We start from the raw sequence: 26,343 nt of genomic DNA, 5'->3' as shown, positions 1-26,343 counted from the left end.
CACATAGATTACTGAGGTATGTCTTAGATCCTTTTTTTTTTATCCCGTTTGAGTGTTTTTGCATAAATAATTACGTTCGGATTAATTTGCAAGCTACTGTATTTGTTTTTTGTATTTATATGTGCTATCTGGCAGGATTGAAGAGAAGGCCTTATGGTCTTAATCCTGTCAGATTAAATAAATAAAGTAAAATATTTCAGAACTCCGCAAGGAGGTCACTGAACGACAGTTTCTTCTGGCTGGTGTGGAGTAGGGACAAATACCCGCCAGAAATAGAATCACTGAACGTGAACTTCGACACAGAGATGATTTGGGCATACCCGGAAGCCGAACACAACCGCATTGCTTTGTACGATCTCTACAAGATAAATTACAGCTGGCCTCTAAACGGAACGCTTGCGGGCCACTGGACCAGCGAAGAAGGACTGCGAATCACTTTGACGCAGTACAAGTACGAGCGGCGGCAGGACATGAGAGGAATCGTCTTAACCGCCGGCTTGGCAGTAAGTTCCAGTAGTTATGTAAACCACCTTCTTCTTCTTCTCCTTCTTCTTCTTCTTCTTCTTCTTCTTCTTCTTCTTCTTCTTCTTCTTCTTCTTCTTCTTCAATAATGTAACTCCGAAATTCTTTATGGCTTCAACTGTTCATCTCTTCCTCGGATATCCCAGGTTTCTCTTCCATTCCTTCTACAACTGAACATTTTCAATTCGTTTTTATTCTTAGTCAGATATTTTACAAGATTTATTTCCACTTTTTTTTTTTACGATGTAGGAAAGTTCGCTTGCCTATACCGCACAATATGCATTCATCGCTTCGTAAAATTCTAATTTGTTTGTTCGTTTGATTTTTGATCTTTTTATTCTGTACTAGCCGTACCCGTGCGCTCCGCTGCACCCGTTAGAAATAAATATAAAGTAATTACATAATTAAAATAAGACATTTGATCCAGGGAAGATTCGTGTTTGATAGAAGGATAAATCGTTTAATATGTTACTTAATTTAAATTGTATTTAAATAATTAAAATGCGATCATTTCGGTCCAGAGACCACTCATTTGGTGCAATGACAATTCCTTTAACATGTTTCTTAATTTTTATTACATGCAACTATAGTTTAATGAACATTGACATCATTTAGATTTAATTTGTATACTTTATTTTACTTGCTATATGTTTCCATTGAATTATGATAATAACTTAATTTTAACCCTTGTTTTCTACGTATTCAGTAAATGGCGCTTGGCCCACTATGGTTCTGAACCCTTCAAATAACTTAAATTATATTATATTATATTATATTATATTATATTATATTATATTATATTATATTATATTATATTATATTATATTATATTATATTATATTATATAAAAAATGTGTTGATAACGGATTTACACCGATAAGTAAGTTTTTAATTTGTTATGGGGGCTCTTGAATCTCAGGAGGAACAAATTTTATTTTACAACAGCGCAACATAATCTGCTTGGCTCATTACCAATTTGTTTGCATTGCATTTAATGCATATGTATTTTATGTATTTTAACACGATTCAATTGAGCATAGTTAAAATTTGGATTATAAAATAATGGAATGCTAAGCTAACATATTATTACTGCATACTTAATCAATACACTCTCGTTGTTCGTTAATTCTCTGAAATAAACATTATTTTAAGAAATACAGGGAACGAATACACAGAATAGCCTATCATGTTGTTTGTGCATAAGAAGCTATTTTAATCTTACCTATCCTCAATTCATTCCGAAGTTACTGTAATAACATTATAGCATTATGTCCATATAGAGAAACTACACTTTCCAATGGTGAAATAATAATTAATTACACAAATCGGATAATTTAGCTTCCGATATTATTTCATACAAACACAGAAACATTCTCTGTAGGCTATGATTCATAGCTTTCGATTGTTGTTGACCAAGGCCCCTTATAGATGAATTCATTTGTTTATTTCATTACACCGCCTTAGATGGCAGTTATTTTAATTTTGAAACTCATTTATCTCATTAAATATCAGTCCTATCAAATTTTTCAAAGAATAAAACTTATCGTAAATAATTTTTAAAGAAATTTTTGTTTTGTAACATTTTTCACAAAAATCAATAATAAGCGAGATATTTCGATTTATTTAATTCAGACCCCCTTATAACCATTCTTTTAAATAATGTATTTTGAATGCCATATAGCCTAAAATCTAAGTTACAACGAACTTAATTTATATTCCAATTTTCATCGAAATCGGTTCAGCCATTATCGCGTGAAAAGGTAACAAACATACAGACAGACATACAAACAAAAATTTCAAAAAAGCTATTTTCGGTTTCAGGGTGGTTAATTATATATGTTAGGACCAATTATTTTTAGAAAATCGAAAATTACCAGAAAAATTTCGGCTACAGATTTATTATTAGTATAGATAATTTTGCGTTTTATTCACAACAATACGTAATGTAAGGTTTAACTTTACAAATTTATCTTTTGCACAACACAAGACGTCCAAGAATTTAAAATAAATAATAATAATTTGTGTTGTTTCAAGAGTAACTTTTAATTAACTCAGATCAAATTAGAGATATATCTCAGGATATCGTCATTATTTTTTCATGTTTTTAAAATAATGTTTAAATATGTTCAATAAAGCGACTAAATCAGAACAAACATGTTACCTTTGTCAACAACATTTAATTCTGGAAAATCTGATTCCTACTGTTGTACGGTACCTTCAACATAAAATGTAAAAAAGTAAAATTTACAGACTACATTCATATTTATGTAATCCTTATTGAGTACCTAAGCAACGGTTCCTCTAAAACAAGTATTTTTCATTTTCTACCTTGCCTTCTACCATATTTTACAAATATACAGACTGGAGGTAATATAACTGTGCATAATTTTAACAGCTTAATCCTTGGATAGTGCAAAGCAAAACATTATAATACCATATTAGTCTCAAACGAACTTTTTTCTCAGAAAAAAAATATATATAATTTTTCCATAAATTTTAACTCTCTACTCGGTAAGTATTATCCTACGATTCAGATTTTTACTCTTATCATGAGAAAATGATAAAGAATGATTTATCCCTATGCAGTTTTTAAACAAAATGGCCGGTTTTCTTGCAAATTAAATAAAAAATTGATACGTATAATTATTTCCTACAATTAAGACCCCTGGCAACTCCACTGAAGTGCCTAAGGAACGGAATGCTCCTATTCAACAGATTTCGTGTGTGTATTCGTGAGCGGCGACGCGCTGTTGCCAAACTAAGCATATTTTCAGTCTAATTTTCTAATTAACCACGCACTTACCTACAAAACGCATAATAGGACTTTTGTTTATTATACAGTAGCGTGCACATTAATCCGAACACGACATATTTTTACATTTTCTGTCATTGTTGGCCTCACAGCTGCTCATACCGCTTTAATTGACATCTGTAGTACGTGTAATTCCATTGCTGAAGGTCTGTCATTATTTTTTTTATTATATGTGACATTTTGCCTGTCGTTTTGTACTTATAAGCATTTCAGTTGTGTTGAAGACTTAATACTACAATCCTGTGTACATTCTGTCGTCTTCACAAATGGATACAACTCCACGAAAACGGTCTAAAATTATAACATTAGCAGAGCATTCTACTATGACACAGAGGCAAATTGCTGCAGAATGTCACATCGGTTTGGCTACTGTTAATTCGATCATAAAACGATACAGGGAGACTGGATCCATCACACCCCAGAAAAAAGGAAACTGTGGCCGGAAAAGGAAGACTTCACCTGCAAATGATCGTTTAATTGTCAGGAAAAGTAAATTAAATCCTAGACTAACTGCTGTCGACTTAACCCGCGAGTTAACGGTTACCACTGGGGCGAATATTCACGTCATAACAGTGCGGCGTAGGCTTTTGGAAGCTGGACGAAGGGCTCGTATGCCTATTAAGAAGCAACTGCTAACCCCTGTTATGTGCAAAAAACGCTTAATGTGGGCAAAATTACATCAACACTGACAGTGAATGACTGGAAGAATGTACTTTTTTCCGATGAGTCTCATTTCGAGGTCCACGGCCACCGTGTTTCTTACGTACGGAAAGGATCCGAAAAAGTAACAGCAGCTCATCTCCAACAAGCACCCAAATACCCCCCTAAAGTAATGTTTTGGGGTTGTTTTACACATGAAGGGCATGGAGCATTAATACCTATCAAGGGAATGATGAATTCTGACAAATTTATTCACTTATTGGAAACCAGAATCGTACCCCAGCTGCAAAAATCATTTCCGGATGGCAGAGGTGTGTTCCATCAAGACCTGGCACCATGCCATACGTCTCGAAAAACTACAGAATTCTTCAACAAGAAGAATATTCAGGTACTCCCCTGGCCAGGCAACTCACCCGACATCAACCCTATTGAGAACTTGTGGTCAATTTGCAAAAGAAGAATGCAAAAAATGGATTGTTCTACAAAGGAGAAGATGATTTCTGCCCTCATTGGTGTATGGTTTCGCGATGAAGAAATGAAGAATATTTGTGGGAAATTAGTTGAATCCATGCCAAATCGTCTCAGAGCTGTTATTAGGAACAAGGGAGGCCACATAGATTACTGAGATATGTCTTAGATACTTTTTTTATCCCGTTTGAGTGTTTTTGCATAAGTAATTACGTTGTTCGGATTAATTTGCACGCTACTGTAATGTATTCTACTGTCCCCTTCAATCAGCACAGCTATTTCACTATGTACAAATTCGTACGAATTCCCGGTATTACTTTCACAGAGATAAACAAGTTCTTAGTTTATGAGTGACTAGACCAGCATTCATCAGCACAGAGCAGCCTGGGGCTAGCGTCTCTTACCCGCGGAGAACACACTGCACTATGCTGCACTCGTAGCTGCTAGTGGGTATGCTTTCTACCTCTTCCTGCTGCACGACGGGGCACACGGGACGGCTCCGCTTACCCTTTACCCATTTCAGCGAGTGCTGACGACCACTGAACTAGACCATCAGCATTGGTGGCAAAGCCACCTCAGTCTAAGATGTGTCTGATATTGTGATCGACCTTAAACACGAGCTCTACATACATACACGCATATACAGGGTGGAAGTGAAATAGCCTTGTAGATTTTCAAAGTGAATAGCTCTCATGTTATATTTAACAAAAAACTATTATATCATATTTGTGGAAACTTTATAGTTTAAGAAAAAAAAATGTATTTTCTCAAATGTTTAACAACCTCTTATTCGGTAAATATTGCGAGTAGGATCGTGGTTTTTGTCCCTATCGATAGGAAATCTAGTAAAGAACAATTTATCCCTCTGGCGTATTTCAAAATAGTGTGGACGGTTTTCGTGTAAATTTCAAGCCACTGCACGATGCAAGTTGGTTGCAACACATCGCCAGAGAACAGTTCATCTAGCAAGACACACCGAGTTCGTTGACCTCTTGCATCTGTATCACGAGTAGAGTGTGTTAGCGGCGATGTTGCCGGACTGCTGAAACTTCCAACTTAATTTTCTATACATCTTGATTACACAACTTTTAACACTGTATCACTTCGGTATATGTATGATAAGAACTTTCTTGTGTTAAATTTTAACGTACCTTGTTAACATGTTTCGACCTATTTTGGGTCATCTTCAGAACTGGTTGTTGTTGGTTTTGGCGCCCCTTGTTTCCTGTGAGGGTGCGTTCGTAGTGTAGAGTCAAAGAGTGTATGTGTTTTTAAATTGAGTTGTGTGTTGAGAATAGCGTTGGGGTGTGTTCTCGTGTGCCAGAAACTCAACACACTAGAACAATATGAAATATACAGACACACGAAAACACACCCTAACGATATTCTCAACACACAACTCAATTTAAAACACACACACTCTTTGACTCTACACTACGAACGCACCCTCACAGGAAACAAGAGGCGCCAAAACCAACAACAACCAGTTCTGAAGATGACCCAAAATAGGTCGAAACATGTTAACAAGGTAGGTGAAAATTTAATTTTCTAATTAACCGTGCATTTAATCACAAAACGTAATATAGTTTTCTATTCGTTTCAATGTACCCGATCGTCCCTTTCAATCTCCATGGTTATTTCACTTCCAGCCTGTATAAATCACATACATACATACATTATTACGAACTATGACTGTCACATCTTATCGCAAGTAAACTATAGAACATCATAGTAATAGCTATTTGGGGGGGGGGAGTATTTTTCAACATGAACTAACTAAAACCAGATAAACATACAGGATATATCGACGAGCCAGTTCAAAAGGGAAGCAACTCAAAATTTGAAGTTTTGCGAAACCAGCGTTTTAAAGCTTTATGTTGCTGTGAAAAATCCAAGGATCATTTAAATTACTCCAAATTCTGTTAATGATGATTTATACACTGTACATACTGCAAGTTTCAAATTAGAGTGTGTAAATTGGAATCTTCACAGCAACATGTATCTTTAAAATTCAGTTTTATCAGAATTTTAAATGTCAGTTGTGTCCTTTTTAAACTGGCCCGTCGGTATATTTACGAGGAATTCTGAGGAAGGAGCAGTTTGTGTCCCTATGACATAGGCTACAAGCACTGACATACATCCTAAACACAGTACCGTATATAACAACATTTAATTAGGACAAGTATTCTATACGCAAAATATTTAATTAGTACTGTATAAAATATGCGGGCAATTTCAGCTTTATTTAATATAGTAACTAAAAACAAATTTTCTTTTTCAGGTGAACAACATACCACTAGAAAATCTGCAAGAAGAGCTGGTCAAGCCAGAGAACCGGATGAAGGACGCAATGGCTACGTATCATTTCAGCGTGTTCCAGCTACTCATGCAATCCTACAACTTCTCGTAAGCAACGCAACGAAGTACAAAATTTACTGATCTTCTGAGCATGCGAACCATTTTAATAAGGGATAATGCTATAAGTTGTTCACTATCTAATGACAACGATGACGAATATGGAGTAGTTAACGATAACGATGACAAATGATGACTGGTGACTGCTCATTCTTCGTAGAGATGTACACCAATTGCAAATAATTTCCTTTTCCCTTATGTGCACATCTTCGAGGACTAAATCTTATTCGAAGTTGCTTTTAATCTTCAATGCTTAGTAAGCTGTATCTATGCCATAATTTTATTTAACACAGATTAAACAAAAAAATTAATGCGTAGCTCTACATGAATAAAAAGAGGAAATGCACTGTAATGAGAAGATTAAAACAATTGTTATGATATTACGATGTATGAATATGGAAGCATTTGTATAGTTCAGTTTGACGATTTTTTAATTAGCAGCATACTAAATTAAAAGCAACTCTTGTCTTCCGTCTTGGCCAGCTAAACCAATTGTGACTGAAACGTCATAGAACTGTCTTAGATAAAACTAGATATTATCTATCTATCTATCTATCTATCTATCTATCTATCTATCTATCTATCTATCTATCTATCTATCTATCTATCTATCTATCTATCTATCTATCTATCTATCTATCTATCTATCTATCTATCTATCTATCTATCTATCTATCTATCTATCTATCTATCTATCTATCTATCTATCTATCTATCTATCTATCTATCTATCTATCTATCTATCTATCTATCTATCTATCTATCTATCTATCTACCTATATCTATCTATCTATCTATCCATCCATCCATCCATCCATCCATCCATCCATCCATCCATCCATCCATCCATCCATCCGTATTTCTACACGAACCAAAAGTGTCTTCTCTGTAATGACTATATCCTTGTCTCAAGAAGTGATTTTGTCCACCGCTGTGGAGTAACGGTTATCATGCCCGGGTTCAAATCCTGGTAGGGACAAGTTACCTGGTTGAGGTTTTTTTCCGGAGATTTCGCTCAATCCAATAAGAACAAATGCTGGGTAACTTTCGGCGTTGGACCCTGGACTTATTTCGCTGGCATCACCTTCATCTCATTCAGACGCTATATAACCACAGCAGTTGAAAAAGTGTCGTAAAATAACTAGTTCAAAAAAAAAGAACCACACTAACTACATGGCGAAGGAATTATATTTATTAACTGTGAACATCTAGAATTTCTTGATAATAAGAAAGAGAAGACTCTAACTCTCAAAGATAAAAATGAACGATATGCAATTTAGTTAAATTACGTAGATCAGCATTTCTCAAACTATGGTCCGCGGACCACCTGTGGTCCTCGATGTCTGTCCTTGTGGTCCTTCAAAAAAGACAGAAGATAAAATAAAATTCAAACGAATTGCGTATCACACTATACCGTAGCTTAAAATCTCAGAGTTTGGAAATGACACATGGCATTTTATGAAATGTATTACCCTACACGTCTATCGACTTCCCACTCTACTCTCAGCAACAAAAGAGGGATTAAAGCACTATACAAGTGGTGTTTCTCGACATCTTTTCCCTGCACATCTGGCGCCGCGCCTGTAACCCAGCCAGGGACCACCTTAATTCAATTTTAAAATATAAATATAGGCTTATTGGTATTAAAATATGCTACGAAAATGATCAATTTACTTTCGAAGGGAATAAGAGTAAGGTGGTCCGCGGAACTGTTCTGACTTTAAAAAGTGGTCAGCACTTCAAAAAAGTTTGAGAAACGCTGACGTAGATTAAATTGGCAGTAGAGGTTACAATAGCGAATCGCGTCTTTAGCGAGTTACATTAGATGTGACTTCACGGGATTTGGGAATATGAGAGATGCCAAAGGCCTCATTTTCGAAGAATAAAATTAAATTAAATTCAACAGAATTCGCTTTGACTAGAATTTACCCGAACATTTCCTCAAATACATGTACCGTTAATGTCAGAAAATTAACTCTATTCGGCACAACGAATACTACAAATTCTCAAACTATGTCTATGAAAAAATCTAACACTTCATTCGTGTGATTCTTTTGTATTTTTAATTGTCCCAGATGCAAAAGCATCTAACAATTCGGACTTAAATAACATTTTCGTCATCAGGGAACACAAGGAAGGAGAAATCTATCTGCTGTATCCGTTACCAAGAGAAAGTCCAAGAAGATAAAAATTGCTCTAGGTAAAGAGTCTAACTTACTGGCTTTTAAGGAACCCGGAGGTTCATTGCCGCCCTCACATAAGCCCGCCATTGGTCCCTATCCTGAGCAAGATTATCCAGTCTCTACCATCATATCCCACCTCCCTCAAATCCATTTTAATATTATCTTCCCATCTACGTCTCGGTCTCCCCAAAGGTCTTTTCCCTTCCGACCTCCCAACTAACACTCTATATGCATTTATGGATTCGCCCATGCGTGCTACATGCCCTGCCCATCTCAAACGTCTGGATTTAATGCTCCTAATTATGTCAGGTGAAGAATACAATGCGTGCAGTTCTGTGTTGTGTAACTTTCTCCATTCTTCTGTAACTTCATCCCTCTTAGCCCCAAATATTTTCCTAAGAACCTTATTCTCAAAAACCCTCAATCTCTGTTCCTCTCTCAAAGTGAGAGTCCAAGTTTCACAACCATAAAGAACAACCGGTAATATAACTGTTTTATAAATTCTAACTTTCAGAATTTTTGACAGCAGACTAGATGACAAAAGCTTCTCAACCGAATAATAACAGGCATTTCCCATATTTATTCTGCGTTTCATTTCCTCCCGAGAAAGAGTCCAACAGGTTTTCCATTACTTGCTTTCCCAGGTGATGACGTTACGTAGGGTCCACATTTTTTGTTTGCATCTGTAATACGGTCTAAAAACGTGTTAAGTCTCGTTTCATGTGACAATACCGAGAAAGTCTAACCATATTTTAACGTCTCATTTTGTTTTACTATCAATTTACAAGATTTATCTCATAACTTCACATATGACATTCAAACTTACTAATATAGCTATCAACAGTGTGTTTTGTAATGTATAGTAATTACTGAATGGCAACAAATTGAATCCAACCATATTTCCAGGGTGATTATCAAACCCACCGGCTTATTTGGATATGTTGTTGAAAACGGCAAGCTGGAAGGCGTGACACTGATGCTGAAGAACCACGAGGTTGACCTCAGCGTGTCTGCTCTTTTCATAAACGCAGCTCGATACACTTGCATGGATTACATCAACGCACGGACTTGGAAATTCACGTGAGTATGCCAGGCCTAGTTCAAGTAATTAGGGCATTGTCCTGTACGCTGAGTGGAAGAAAAGGCCTTATGGCCTTAATTCTGTCAGGCAAAATAAAGCTACCACAGTTCTGTTCTTCAAAACTCAGCCTTAAGATTATGCCTAGGAGTACCAAAAACCACATCAACTGTTGCCCTAGAAATTAAATTTAGCCTAATATTCAACCACTCAGACACTATATGTTACAAAAGGATCTAAAAATACATTTAAAATTGCAAGCCTCATCCAGATCTCAGATGTTCAAACTATCACATGATATCCCGTGTAATTTCTATAAAATAAAAAAGAAGAAATACCAATCTATATCACAGACACACTCATTGCTAAAACTCCAGTTGTGAACGAAATTCCTCCATGGAAATGGGTGATTCCAGAATATAGCATACAAATTCCAGGAAATCATTCCAAAAATGATCCTCCATACATTCTTAAGTTAGATGCCATGGAACTACTCTGCAGCACATATAAGGATCACCTTCAAATTTATACAGATGGATCTCTAAATCCTAATAATGGGACATCAGGAGCAGGATATTACATTCCAAAATATCAAGAAAGTTATGTCATACCATGTTCATCCTCCTCCAGTCTTGACACTGAATTGCTAGCTATTGATGCTGCTCTTCAGTGTGCTATTCAAATTTCTGAAAAATCTATTTGCATACTTACCGACTCCAAGGGGGCTATATTTAATACTAGCTGAAAGCACCCGGCGTTGCCCGGGATTTCCTTCCTGCTTCTATTTTTAATTAAACTGGTTATTAAATTTTCGGAAATCTCGGAAACCTAACTATAGACAACCAAAACGAATTGTCTTTACTAAGCTTTCCTCGCCCATAAAGATGAATCTTTACTTAACGTCACTTACATGAATTAATGAACTCTTTAGCCAAATGTCTGCCAGGGTTAACTCAGGGTTGTAAATGAGGCACCGAAAAGAAAACATTTCATCATGTGCCTGACGTTAAACTGTTGTTTTAAATTTATATATTTATTTTTTTATTTATTTGTTGTTATTTATTTATTTGTTTTATTTATTTATTCTGATGTAGTAAAGCTCATTATGCCTTCTCTTCCGCACCGCCAGAAATACAAATAAAGTAACAGAAAAATCGAACTATAAACAAAGTAAAACCCAACGAAAATATAATTCTTTCACCTCTTTCTGATCAGTTTCAGCATCGAATCAATATATATATATATATATATATATATAATTTAATTTATATTGGAAGATTTTTTACCTCTTGACCGCTGTACACCCACTTATATCATACCCAGCTTTTTTTATATAACTTGAAACTATAGCTCATAAATTCAGAACATATTATATTAATTCTAATTTTATACACAGAATACAGACACAATATAAACTCGCAATGTCGTTTTTTAACATAAAGACTAATATTCTGAGAAACTTATAGGCCTACCGGTATTTTAGAAATTAAGAGATTTTGATTTCCACAACGCTTAACATACTAAATTTGCAACGTGATTATACAGATATAATTTCGCAGCAACACATTTTCGGACGTGAACAACAATATTTAAGAATTAATACAGTGTTATTTTCAGTGGGCTTATGTACGTACATTCACATACTACATTATCAACATGATAAAAGTATAATTGAATTGCATATTGATTGATGTGTGTAAAATCTTTTTTTTTTTTTTGACTTCTTTGTACGAAATATAGTTGAGGATGTGAAAAACACGCAATTTTTTAGTTTATGTCAGCAACTTTGAAGGACTGTCCTTGAGCTTCATTTTAATATGGCCATTACAAATGCTAGTGGCACTGAAAATGCGGTTGCTTAAAATTGAATGAGTATCCTAGCAATACGTGGAATAAAAACATCTCCTTTTATTTTTGTAGTTAATACTGCCAATTCTATTACGTTTCGTATGAGTTTTTCACACCAATTCTTATTCGTGCATAATTTTGGTGGGGTCAATATTTCGCAATAGTACTATTGGTTATTCAATATTAAGTAAATTATGTGGTAGCAATTCTTGTAGTTTGAAAGAATTCTAGAATCCAGTTGTATAAAACAGTCTGCTCACTATTTACAAAACTGCATCGAGGAATTCATAATACGGTCCTGGACTGCGTAAAGATGCCGGTACTTATTGCATGAATTATCTAGTTTTAGCCTTCATGATGTGTAACAACAATGTAATTTAATTTCGTATTAATATTTCCACGGCCTCGTGAAAGTCTATGTTGAATACAACAGACAATAATAAAAAATAATTGACTGTAGAAGATTTTGCATTTTAATATTATACATGAATATTTGATTTATTTATTTTTATTTTTTATAATTTTAATTAATTTAACTTCCATTTGCACAATTTTAATGTAGCCTATGTTCTTCTCCTGGTTATGGAGGTTAAATGTGCAAACTTTGGCACATATCGGTCAAAGCGTATAGATTTGTATAGAGAACATACATACATACATACCCACATTCAATTTTATATATTAAGATAATTAAATATGTACCAAACCTATATGCACATAGAATTATTCCAATTCAGAAACAACTAAGTAAACTAATAGGACTCCAAAAGGAAATAACATTTCAATGGATGCCTAGTCATTGTGGTATACCTAGAAACGAGAAAGTCGATAATATTGCAAAACAGGCAACATATTTGCAACCAAGACCTCTTCAAGTGATATCTCTATCCAATGCTTTTGCTTCAGTACAAACCTATGGATCAACAATTGGCTCTCTTCTGACAAAGGAAAAATTTTACAGTCTGTACAAAAGAAACCAAATGACCTGGAAATGTACAAAAACTTGCCCAGACATGTTCAAACATTTTTAACAAGAGCCAGAACAGGTCATATTGTCACTCAATTGTACCTACACCGATTTCACATTTCTGATAATCCTACTTGCCTGTGGTGTGATAATCATGATGAAGATCTGGAACACATTCATCTATACTGTCCACCATAAACCACAAAAGACGTAAATTAAAATCATCAGTACCAGTTGCAGAAGACACAGCCCTGCAGTATATATTGACTACACCCCAACTCTGGCTACTAGCAACAGGCATCTATAATGAACACTGATCAAAATACCCCTCATTTCTCATGAAAAACAAGAACTGAATAGACTACAGTGGACTTTATGTTGTCAGCAAACAGCTGGATACATTAAGAAGATTGATTGATAACCAAATGTCTCCAATTGCAATGAGATATATATGTCCTAGGAAGTGTTATTTCTCTCCTGAGGATTTGAAGGTGATTAAGCCAATCAGTTTACTTAGGTTAACATTTGACTCTGCGCAATGGACACAGTGAGTCAAATTAATGAATCTGACAAGGTAAAGACATGCAACAATTTTGATAACTTAGTTGTGGATGGAAGTTAATTAGACTGTATATAATGAAATATAACAACTCGAAATTGTACTACACTCAACAGTTCCCGACTTACTGGCAACGAAAATAGCGTTCTTGCACCTTTTCGGTTAATGTAAGTACTTTATACAATCTGTCTCACTGGTAATTCCGAATTGGAAATTCATTCTCTTTCTTGTTACAATATTGTTGTTTAGTCAACTATCCGAAGACAGATCTGAACCTCACAAGTTACGCGCAGACTGAATGACGTCAGAAATGCAGACGACAATGTCCGTGCTGATGTACTAGGTTACAAGATTGTTGGATATTACCCCACAAAAGATAATGCAATCTAAACGCTAATCTAAACTTCAATCTTAGTTAATCTAACAATCTCATTTTAACTAGTGTAACAGAAGATACTGCATAAGTTAGCATTCTGTAAAATGCAGTAGGGGAGAAGTGGGTACAGTGAGACATTTTTTATTAGATGGTAAATTTTAATGCTGAGATGTAGGTAACAGTGGAGTTGTATGTTGCATGAGTAAAGCAACAGTATTTTCATACTCGATTTGATTCTAATTATAAAGGTGAGTGATGAAAAAATAATTCGTAATTTTTCACTCTAGAAGTAAAATTTTGGCTTGTGTTTAATGAAGGTTATATTGGATATACAAATGAGATATAAATATGAATGTTTTGTTAGCTAATACTATGGCATTTGAGATTATGTTTGGCAAAGTTTCGTCTTTCTTTTTTGAATTTTGAAGTGATGGCGTCATTTTTAAATGAACTATGCGTAAAGGGAACAGTGAGACATGCCATTGAAGGGTACACTGAGACGTCTCACTGTTTCCTTGTACCAATGATTTACAAAAACAAACTGTAATTATATTACATTTACCAGTAACTAACATTAAAAATTAACATACTAGTAACGAATTTAGGAACTGTAGCTTAAAATAATGGATACATTACATTTTAATGGTTTCATAAATAAAAAAATATTCACAAAATTTAAGAAAATTTAAAAAAAATAATAAAGAATTACATTAAATTCTTATAATTATAAGCTTTGCTGTCACCAAAAATTCATTTCATTTTTTCGCAAAAGTTTGAAATGTCATGGAAAATACACTTTTCCAAATGTTCCAGATGTCTCAATGGTTTCGAAGTCAGACATCAAAATGATTCTAAATAAGCCTACAGAACATGTCAAGATAAAGAGACAGCAAGCTTTCCTTTCTTCTGAAATAAATGTAAATCATTTCAATGTCCGTTAATAGACACTGTGGTGTCTCACTGTACCCTCCTGAATGGTATCAGTGAGACATTTGCATTTTTTTTGACAAACACGTATTGTATATTATGTCCTTCATCTATTAACATTTTTTGTTTATGTATTATTATATTCCATGCTTTAATATCTATTTCTATTGCACTTGATTTTAAAAATACTTGAATTATCACTTGCATAATATGTCTTAATATTTTGTGTCTCACTGTGCCCCCTACTGCCCTACCTATCTATGAACTACTGACGGTGGCGTACTTGACTATCAATTAATATTAGGAGTTACATTCTAGCAATAAACCCAGAACTATTTTCACCCACTAGGAGCCTCGCCATGTTCCGGCACCCGTCTGTAACGGGCTCATACGGGGGGGTCCTTCTAATGCCTTTCGACATGGACGTGTGGATATCAAGTGCAGGGATGTGGCTGGTCGTGATCGTGTCCATCCGCTTCATCTCGTGGGTGGAGACCACCACGTTCGATTTCATACCAAAAAGCCACGACGAAGACACGGTGCGCTCCTGGAGCGACTCGCTCATGATCATCATCGGCGCCATCAGTGAGCAAGGTACTGTACGTCCGTGCTTATTAAGGGGAGAGGATGGTATTTTTTTAAACTTTTTTCCTATTTGGTGTAAAATATTAATTTTTTGTATGTAGAGAGCTCATAGATGTGGCAACTCAACCAAATATAAATATTTTGAAAAAAAAAAATTATTTGGGGGCCTAAATTTGAAAAAAATATACCCAATGCAGGATTGTACTAAAACCGATATATCTAAACCGTTTTTAAAGATAGATTCAAACAGGTTTTTGCAATGTATTTGCAAAAGCATGTTCTACAAACTGTCTGTAACAGAATTTTGATATTATTCCCTACGTTTGTAAAATAAACAATTAAAATTTAATAACAATTTTCTGATTTCCTTTCTTGCAAACAAACGGACGCATTTTTTAAATGAAATCAATTAACAAAATTCTGTTACAGAGAAAAGTTTCCTAATAGTCTAAAGAAGTGTGTTCTAGATTTCATGCTTGTATCTTTAATAGTTCAGAAATTATATCCATTTTTGTCTGGCAATGTAGCAAAAAAATGAAGTTACTGGAAACCGATAAAAGCGGGCGTGTGATTTAAAAATCGATATCGCAGGAAGTTTAAAAATGATGTCTCAACATGCGATAAGGGCACAAATACCGACAAAATGTTATGTAATGCATTCCACACATATCAAAGTGTATTTTAAAGAAAAAAAAATTGTTTCGAAAGTATAATTTACCGGAAACAACAATGAAAGTTGGCGAGTGATTTAAAAATCCATAACGCAGGAAGTGTCCACACCTGTGGAGTAACGGTTAGAGCGTCTAGCCGCGAAACCAGGTGGCCCGGGTTCGATTCCCGGTCAGGGCAAGTTACCTGGTTGAGGTTTTTTCCGGGTTTTCACTCAACTCAATATGAGCAAATGCTGGGTACTGATATTGCAAGTTATCTTGAACCTTCTGAGCGGGGACAGAGGGGCAGAGGGAAGGAAGCGCGTAACGTGGGTGGAGCCAACTGAGTTGTTTGCGCATGCTCCGCAGCATAATCTCTTGTCAAGAAACATAGTACTATTTCCTTCACTGCGTACCAGTAGTGTTACCATGGAGCAGCAACCACAGGGTAGTAATTATGGTGAAATCACACCACCGCGGAGGAAAAGTAACGCTGTTATCCATAGCGGAGAAAGAGAAATAATCGCAAATATAATAAAATTAAGCATTGCGAGGAGGAAAAATTAAACAAATAATTGTTGGAACCTCATGCTAAGGAATATGAGAAAGCGGCTAAATACTCTGGCAAAAGTATTAGTTCCGTGAAGAGAATTAAAAATAATATTGAATTAAAACCGAATGAACCTCACACTACTCCGGGAAAGAATAGGTATGTAATGTTTAGAAATTATTGCTATAATAGTTATGTACAATAGTGTGTGTATTGAGAGCGACATAATGAATTATTGTTGCAAGTTATTTTCTTATAGTTCTACTAAACATATTATTTCATTACAGAATTAGACTTGTGTAAAGTTGAAGTGGACGACTTCGATCAACATGTTATTCGGGATACAATCGAAGAATTCTATCGTGTTCAGAAAGTAGTACCTACGATTAAGAAGATAATTCCGAATGGATGATGCCATTGACGAAATAGTTAATTTTGGAACAAGCGATGATGGCAGCAATGATAGGGATATGGATTGTGTATAATTGTAAATTAATGTAAATTCAAATAATAAGCCTGTAAAATATTGTTATAAGAATATGTGCATATTCGCTGAAGGTGTAAGTCATGCAGGCCTATACAATGTATAGAAGTAGCTGTAGTAACTCCTCCATTGCCGGTCCTCAACCCGGATGAGAGAGGAGTGTACACACGATTATATTTTAAACTAGTGGCTTGTGCAGCAAACGCTGCTGCAAACTAAGTTCTTAGACGTTTCAAATAAAAATTTTTCAGATTTGTTTTCAATGAAGAATAGTTGTCTTTTTGATAGTTATTTGCTTCCATAATAATGAAACATACTCGCTCTGAATGGATTTTTTTAGGCCAAATACTTTTTCTTGAACCTATCCAACTTTAGTTTTTGAGTTTCAACGCAAAAACGCAAGTATCAATGTCAGGACGATAGCAGTAGCTATTTCAGGTCATTGTGGATTGTAGGCAAAAGTTAAAAAAAATGTCAAGTTTGCTAAGCCTTCGAACAATAGCATTTTCATATAGCTGCTGCATGTATAACTTGAAATGTAGAGCGTAAAATCATTTTATCCTACTAAGAGATCTTGCTGAAATGATCTGGAGACTACAAAATTTTCTAGGACTATTATTTCATCAGTAAGTAACACCTTTTTATCTTTCCTTAGGAACTGTAATTTTTGCGCCCTCTCGAGCCAATACTGAAGACAATGACACATATCAATATCTACACTACACCGCCATTAAGTATATGAAAAATACCCAACCCCACTGGGTTAATAAGTATAAAAATATTTGGTTTTTAATAACAATATTATTATCTTACTTAAGTTTTGTTGTTATATATAAGCAGCCACTCAGTAAATTATAGAAATGAAGATCTAAATTAAGATATTCTCTACATTTATGTACATAACCTCAAAACGTTTCACTTTCATGTCATCAATATAGCATCAATATTATGTACAATTAATGAAAAATAGACGCATCATGATATTAACTGTAATAATATTTAATTTCTAATGGTAATAATGTCATCAAACCACCTCAAGTTTCGTAGATTTGAATATCCAATACACAGCTGTACTCAGAAAATTATACACTGCAGAATCAGTTTTTAATAACAAATTGAATTGAGCTCTAAATATGTCGGCAATCCTGCAGGTCATGGCCTTCGTGTAATGGCCTATTGTTTATTGTAGTGTGTGTTTTGTTCTGAAATTCAATGAAGTCGGCCGTGATTCGATAAAATTAGTTCTGAAAACTGACAACAGATGGAGTTTGGAAAATAGGAAAATTATGTAGGAAAATTGACATTTCACTGAAAACTACTACTTTTCCGAAAAACTTTGGATGCCAGGCATGAAAATGAGGGGCCACTCATTAAAATCCGTTCAGCCGTTTTCCCGTAATTTCCATTACCAGTTCAAATTATATATATAGATACTTACTTATTACCAGGGAAAGGATTTATATGTAAATACATATTTACTTATAAAGCTAATATAATTTATATTTTGCATTATCTTTATGTTTCACAATGTGTAGGGTTGAAAAATCCTACTTTTATTTTCCATATTTTTCCATATTTTAGAGTTTAGTACATATTTTCGTTAATTTCCATATATTTTCCATATTTCATATAAAACAGTCCATATTATATTAGGTTTAACAATAAAACAAAACAAAATTCCATTAACTTTTAAAAATACATTTCAACAATAGAGATTTAAACACATGTTCAGTAATCCCTTTAACATCAGAGTTATTTGAAAATTAGCAGTCCTATCAACAATGGGAAAGTAAGTTACAAAACTGTATTAATTTAATTTAAAATTTTTAACAGACTTCAGTTGTGCAGCTCAACAGTTAAATGCCAGTCAGAGTACACATAGGTTCAGTTTTGTAAATCATACTATAAAGACGGTAAATATGCCAAAAGTACGTCATTCAGTCAATTTAAAATCAAAACTAACAAGTTACATTTCAGAATTTAAAGAAGATGGTTTATCAACTGACAATAAAATATTATTTTGTAATTTGTGTCAGTGTGCAGTATCATCTACACAAAAGTTCCTGGTGCAACAACACATTACAACTAGTAAACATCAGGCCAACAAACAACTAAATTCCAAGCAGAGACAATTGTTTTTAACACAACCAACAACATCGAATGTAAGATCTGAGTTTAACATCGACCTGTGCCGTTCTCTCATCTCTGCTGATATTCCTCTCTACAAACTAAAGAATAAGGTCTTCAGGGAATTCCTTGAAAAATATACTCAACATACAATCCCGGATGAGTCAACACTTAGGAAGGCGTATGCTCCATCCATCTACGATGAGACAATACAGAAGATAAGAGATGAAATTAAAGATAGTTCAATTTGGGTTTCCATTGATGAGACTCCCGACAAAGAAGGTAGACTTGTTGGTAATGTAGTTATCGGTTTGTTAAGTGAACAATATTCTGAACGAATTCTTTTACATTGTGATGTTCTAGAAAAGTGCAATAACAAAACTATAGTTAAACTGTTCAACGAAGCTATGGGTATCCTGTGGCCAAAGGGTATTATGTACGATAATGTGTTATTCTTTATTAGCGATGCTGCCCCTTATATGGTCAAAGCTGGACAAGCATTATCTGTTGTATATCCTAAATTGACTCATTTTACTTGTGTGGCGCATGCATTTCATCGTGTGGCAGAAGTGGTCAGAGACAATTTCCCTAAAGTAGATTTGTTGATTTCATCAGTGAAAAAAGTATTTCTCAAAGCTCCCAGTAGAGTTAACGTGTTGAAAGAAATGTACCCTGAAATTCCATTGCCACCAAAGCCAATTTTAACTAGATGGGGTACATGGCTAGAAGCAGTTGAATATTATGCCGAACATATAGACTCTATTAACAATGTTCTCCTTGCATTGGACTCTGAAGATGCAGTCTCAATTGATACTGCGAAAACAGTTACCTGTGACATAAGTGTGAAGAATGACTTAGCTCACATTCAGCATACATTTTCATGCATCATAAAAACGCTCAAAAGTCTCCAAAATAGGCACCTTTCACTATCTGAAAGTTTTGAAATTATAAATAGTACTGTGGAACAACTGAATCGTGGTAGAGGTAAAGTTGCAGATGCAGTAAGAGCTAAGGTGGACACTGTACTTTCAAAAAACCCTGGATATGAAGAACTACAAAAGGTTGTTGCTGTGATGAGTGGTGAATCAACAGTGAAGATTAACTTGGACTTATCCCCAGCAGACATTGTGAAATTGAATTATGTACCAGTTACTTCTTGTGACGTCGAACGCTCTTTTAGTCAGTATAAATCTATCCTCAGAGACAATAGAAGAAGATTCACTTTTCAGCACTTGAAAGAAATGTTTGTAACCTATTGTTATGGTAACAGACAATAAAAATTGTGTTTTGTTGAAACTACATTGGAAGATAAGGTACGTCCATTATATTTTTTGTTTAGTTTGATTAAAATGTACCAATATTTAACGTACATAGTCATTTTTTTATAATTTTAAGTCCATATTTAATTCCATATTTTGGTAAAAATCCATATTTAATTCCATATTTTGGTAAAAATAACTACATATATATTTACATATTTCATATATTTTTAGTCCATATAAATCCGTTCCCTGCTTATTACAGGTTAATTAAAGCTTGCTACGAAACTATGTTCTCCTCTCAAAACCGGAGTATCGAGAGAAGTTGATGTCTGTATTGAACCAAGTTCTTTTACAGTAGAGAGCCGTAAAGTAAAAGAACCAACGTTTTTTGAAAAGAGTCACGTTACCCGAGGGAGGGGCATCCTTGCCGTGTCGTTACGTTGATGAGTACACGCCGTACCGAGCAGTTCCAAAGACAGACTTAGGGGATGTAAGGTTCAAGATAACTTGCAATGACAGTAACTTTGGTTGTTGGACCCCGGACTCATTTCACCGACATTATCACCTTCATCTCATTCAGACGCTAAATAACCTAAGCTGTTGATAAAGCGTCATAAAATAACCTAATAAAAATAAAATAAACGCAGGAAGTTTAAAAATGGCGACATAACATCCGATATGGGCACAAATACCCACAAAATGTTATGCTATGCATTCCACATAATATTACAGAGTTTTTTAAAGAATTTTTTTAATTTACTCATTTTTCACCAAAAAATACCATCCTCTCCCCTTAAAGCAATATAGATAAAATGATGTACCATTATATTGTACTGATGTGTAGTAATGGCTTCCTCTTTTTTCTTCCGGCCAGGCGTAATTCAGAGAAAAATATAAATGTAAGGTTTGTGAATGGTAAATGTAATTTCATAGCAAAAGTGGAAGAGGCGAGGCTATGTACAACAGGCAGTAATCACACAAGACTTCAAATATGTGTAGGCCTACTCTGATTACAGTGTGCCAATGTGCTACTTCTTAAATTAAATTAGGCAATACGAGATTACCGACAATTGAATGGCTGCCTAGAATAACGTTGTAAGTCAGTTTGTCAGGAAATTAAAAAATATGTTTATTCCATACTAACATTGTTAAATATTAGAAAATATTACAGTATTAGATCTGTATCAATACTTCAGTAAGTATTCACACCATTTATATAGGCCTATATGTATTGTCTTCATCTTCCAAATAACACAACTTTTTGAACATTCACAGTAGAAAAACGTTGTATGTCAGTCCAGAAGAACAACGTTGTAAAGCAAAGAAACTTAAATACTGTCCATATTTCCTGGTAGATTCTTTATGGTTGTCACATTTGAGTACATTTAATAATAATAATAATAATAATAATAATAATAATAATAATAATAATAATAATAATAATAATAAAGACAAATTGATGTCGTAAAAACTTGAAAAAAATTACACAACTTAGATTATATGTTTAGGCATACAATATCAATATTACACACACAAGAATATTTTTTTTTTATTTATTCTGTTATTAGGCCATGGTAGAATTCAGAATAACCATGACCAAGAGGAAGAAAACTTGACATTGCAATCAGATCATTTTGTTTCTCTTTTGTGACTGGAATACGGCCATGATAAAGACGAAGTAAGTTATCGTGTGAAATATGATTTACTGTCTTATTTTCTGCATGCTTGCTTTTCTTTAGAGATTACACTGTCCATGGTAAGAATATATCACGGAATTTCCTCATTTTCAGAGACAAACTAAGGTTGGATAAAAAGTAATGGCAACAGTTCGATATTTCTGACATGGCTTTATTCACAGGGGTACAACATTTACGTACCTTCTATATAGTCGCCCCCCTTATTTATTACCTTTTGCCAAATGTTTGGAAGGCGTCGTACACCATCAGCGCGTCCATCTTTGTTGCTGTTCCGCATTGGCCGCCCTAAAGCACGGATAAGTTCATCTCTGGTATTGTACCGGATCCCTCGCAGTGGTTCTTTCACTTTGGTGAAAAGATCGTAATCGCATGGATCATATCGGGTGAGTACGGTGGATGTTCCAGTAGTCCGCGTTTTCCGTCTGCCTTGGAGGTACAGCGTGGTGCAGTATTACCCCATCAATGTCATATGCCACAATGAACATCACTTTCACATCCCTGCTTTCCCGGAACGCTTTAACCCATCGTGCCACTGGCGATATGGCAACGCTGCATCGCTACATGCTTCACGCAGTCCCTGAAAACATTCTTGTGCACTACGACCTCGTGTCACTTCAATTTTGAGCCAGGAACGTTGCTCTAGTTTTGTAAACGTGGTCTTAGGGCGCTCCCACTATCCCTATGAAAGTCAACGTTCTACATACTGCAGTAGATTGACAGAGTACTGTCGCCGCTGGCTGCACTAACTCATCTAACAGTCCTTGTTCATGTCCACACAGTTGGCAACTCTCGAACGCACCATCGTCACGTGACAGGAGTGTTGCCATTACTTTTTATCCAACCTATGTAGGATCGTAAGAACTGAACTGAAACCAGGCAGCTGTTGTTATCTTGAGGTCTGGATCCTTCTTTATTGTTTCCTCTGCTAGCCCTATATCCCTGAAGTATTCTTGTTGCATATGAACAACCTCAAATGGTTTGCTTGGCCTTGCATTGGCAATAACCTCCACCAGTGGCGACTGATTGACTGAGGCAAGTGAGGCCGGGCCTCAGTCACTTGGCTTAACTGAAATCAAATTTTGTGTTTTTATATAGTGTATTAGTTATTTGAATGAAGCATATATCGCTGTAGAAGCATTTGAAAACTTTGATGTATATAGACCTGTTTTGCAGTAAAATTTGTTCCTGAGGCCGGGATCGCTCGTGCCGGGTCTGGCTTGTGATGTATATAGACCTGTTTTGCAGTAAAATTTGTTCCTGAGGCCAGAATCGTTCGTGCCGGGTCTGGCTTAATACATTTCATGTCCTTTCGCGGGCTTTGAGTTTACGCTTAAAACGTTGTAGCTGAGGCACAATTCGGCTGGCCTGGTCAGGTTTCACTCCTCCCATCCATGGACCGGCCTCAATGGTAGAGTGGGGTGGGAATAGCAGTGGTGACTTGTCTTCCTAACTAGGCGATAAATAACAAAATTCCAGCTCTTTGGCAGGCAGAGGCCCACTCGAGATTCTCTCCCCTTATGTCTCAGTTTATGACATAAGCGAGGGTGTTCTACTATTGTACTTCGTAGTACAGTATAGTGAATCTGGGCCAATGTTGTTATGTATTTCGGGAAAATATAAACAGAAACAAATGAGAGAAATAATGCTGGTGCAGTTAATTCATTGTTAGAGTGTCCTTTTTCGAGAAGAAATAATACTAAAAGAAAGGAAGTTTTAAATAAAGAGAGAGACTACCGAGATACCTACGACATCGCTGATAATTTTTCTGACACATAATCTTAAAACGCGAGTTTCTATTGCATTCTGGTATGGACAACATAAATGGTTATGTGATAATGTGATGTAAAATAAACTTCTCTTGGCCTTGTTTGTTGCTGTCAAAGAAAAAAAATAAAAAGAAAAGAAAGAAAGGGGAATTTCAACACATAATATGGGATGCTTCATCACACTGAAACAATCACTGAAACTCAGAGCATAACAGCTTATTTGGTGAGTGAAATTATTATTTTTCATTCATAGTAATAAGAATAGACTAGTAACAGTAATAATAATAATAATAATAATAATAATAATAATAATAATACAGTAATAATGATATTAATAATATAACAACAATAATAATTAATATCATAAACAAACATTTCCTATCGGAGGCACTTAACCTAGTTGCATCTGGCCTCACCGAGGATTTTGATCACCGGTCGCTACTGACCTCCACCCATGTAACACGCTACAAGTATGATTGTCTGCCGTTTTATTTGCGTTACAACGTTATTCAGCTCAGCAACACAATCAAAATACTACAGCTCTCGAAGTAGTGTGAATATCAGCAAGACGATGACAGCACATGGTGCAAGATGTGCGATATAACATTTTTCAGTCGAAAACTCAGTTTGGCCAAAAACGGACTTACAACGTTATTCTAGGCAGCCATTCAATTAAGAGCGACAATTCCAAGTCACGGATAATTCGCGTTCAACATCACAGCTTCCTTATTGACATCGGAGAAACGAACAGTGTCATCCGAAGTGAATCATTCACGATAATTCAATTTGTCTCTTCGTAGCACATTGGTCATGGAGATATTCAAATTCGTTCAATAAAAAATACAATGGTATGTGGTAGCTTGCGCTCATCATTCTATAGCAATATGCGTTACAAGAGCGGTATGTTGAAGTTTTCATGTTCGAGGAAAAGTTTGAAAAAGCGAAACGTAGTTGAGCTTTTTTAATTTCCGAGAATTGAAAGAAAACATACCGCTCGAGTATCGTACATTATTTTGTGCGAAGATCGTTTATTACATACCTGAAAGAGGAATTTCTAATTAGTTGCAATGAAATCTCCATCTTGGTTTCTGTTCAATGACGGCAAATTTGTAAAACAAAAATATCTATCTTCAACATTGTTGCTTTAAAATGTTTTCTGTGTTGACTATACTCCAGCAGGCCGTGATATATGTCTTTCCCCCCCCCCCCCCAGTCCATAAATGCGAACTTAAAACAAACGGTAAGGTTATGTAATGATTTATTTTTCATTTTAATATTTTAACAATATTATTTATATAACATATTGCAGTAATAACATCGGCATCTGGAATCTTGTTGATTTTTTCACGGCTTCCTTAATGTTACTTGCATCAGGAATCCAGTAACTTTAGTGGAGTTGTAGAGTTTACTTAATTTTTGCAAATATTTAAAAACAATAATTAACAGTGCAATTTAGGTGAAATTGCAGTGGTAAGTTTCCAATTTATAATTATTACTGTATTGAACGTCTCTAAAAATAATATGTTAAAAGCCTAAAGCAGTAAAATCAATATGTCACTTAAGCGGTAAGAAGAGGGAAATTGTTGTGTCTTAGGTTGGGAATACTGAATGTGGAATTTTAGACTTTCCGCGGATTGGTTTTGTGCTGAAACCAAACAAATACGCACGATCTCGCACAAAAGTAATCTCCTGCTTCCCTGTTGTTAAATCTGAAGACACACACAGTGGAGAAAATATGCATTGTAATTATTATATTCGACTCAAAAATATCTAAAAATGATGTCACAGCCTACAATTATTGAAATTGTTGTATTACAAATTTACGATCGACGAAATCTTACTTATTACAAATGGTTTTTAGAGAATTCAGAGATTCATTGCCGCCCTCACATAAGCCCACCATCGGTCCCTATCCTGAGCAAGATTAATCCAGTCTCTACCATCATATCCCACCTCCCTCAAATCCATTTTAACATTATCCTCCCATTTACGTCTCGGCCTCCCCAAAGGTCTTTTTTCCTCCGGTTCTTATGTTGGGATTTCGTAACGGACTCTTTCTTACGGTGATGGGTTTTTTAGCCTTTCGCCTAATCCCCAAGCTGGAGGACCACCCCTCATCGGCTGTCCGCGACTGCTTATTCAATACGTTCACAGCTACCCTCCATATCTGGAGGCCGTCTCCTCTATCCGCAACCTGAGGATGTGCCATGCCGTGGTGATAGGGACCCAGAAAGCGAAATATACTGCTATGAATCATATTGGACCTGACATGTCTGAATGTTGTGTCGCCAACTTTTTAGGTTATTTATCTTGTTTTGATTTAAATAATTTCTTTATACACCAGTGTATAAAAAGAATAAAGTTATTTTGCTCTCCTGTACATTTTCCTCAAACGCACTTACGAGGT

General features: G+C 35.3%; 2 protein-coding genes across 4 annotated transcripts in view; one reads left to right on the top strand and one right to left on the bottom strand.

The window, feature by feature from the left end:
* Positions 1–26,343, bottom strand: part of LOC138709638 (facilitated trehalose transporter Tret1-2 homolog) — a 614,214-nt gene that overhangs the window by 528,394 nt on the left and 59,477 nt on the right. The gene's annotated exons all lie outside the window — the stretch shown is intronic.
* The window catches only part of LOC138708577 (ionotropic receptor 75a-like), a 41,281-nt gene that overhangs the window by 13,501 nt on the left and 1,437 nt on the right, over positions 1–26,343 (top strand). The window contains exons 3-6 of the mRNA XM_069838694.1: positions 201–503; positions 6,744–6,868; positions 9,967–10,140; positions 15,165–15,409. Coding sequence (XP_069694795.1) covers positions 201–503; positions 6,744–6,868; positions 9,967–10,140; positions 15,165–15,409 — 847 coding nt within the window. The remainder of the gene's footprint in view (positions 1–200; positions 504–6,743; positions 6,869–9,966; positions 10,141–15,164; positions 15,410–26,343) is intronic.

This window comes from Periplaneta americana, chromosome 11 (genome assembly GCF_040183065.1).
Source record: "Periplaneta americana isolate PAMFEO1 chromosome 11, P.americana_PAMFEO1_priV1, whole genome shotgun sequence".
Lineage (NCBI taxonomy): Eukaryota > Metazoa > Arthropoda > Insecta > Blattodea > Blattidae > Periplaneta > Periplaneta americana.
The sequence above is the reverse complement of the archived record's forward strand: the minus strand, read 5'-3'. Positions and strand labels throughout refer to the sequence as shown.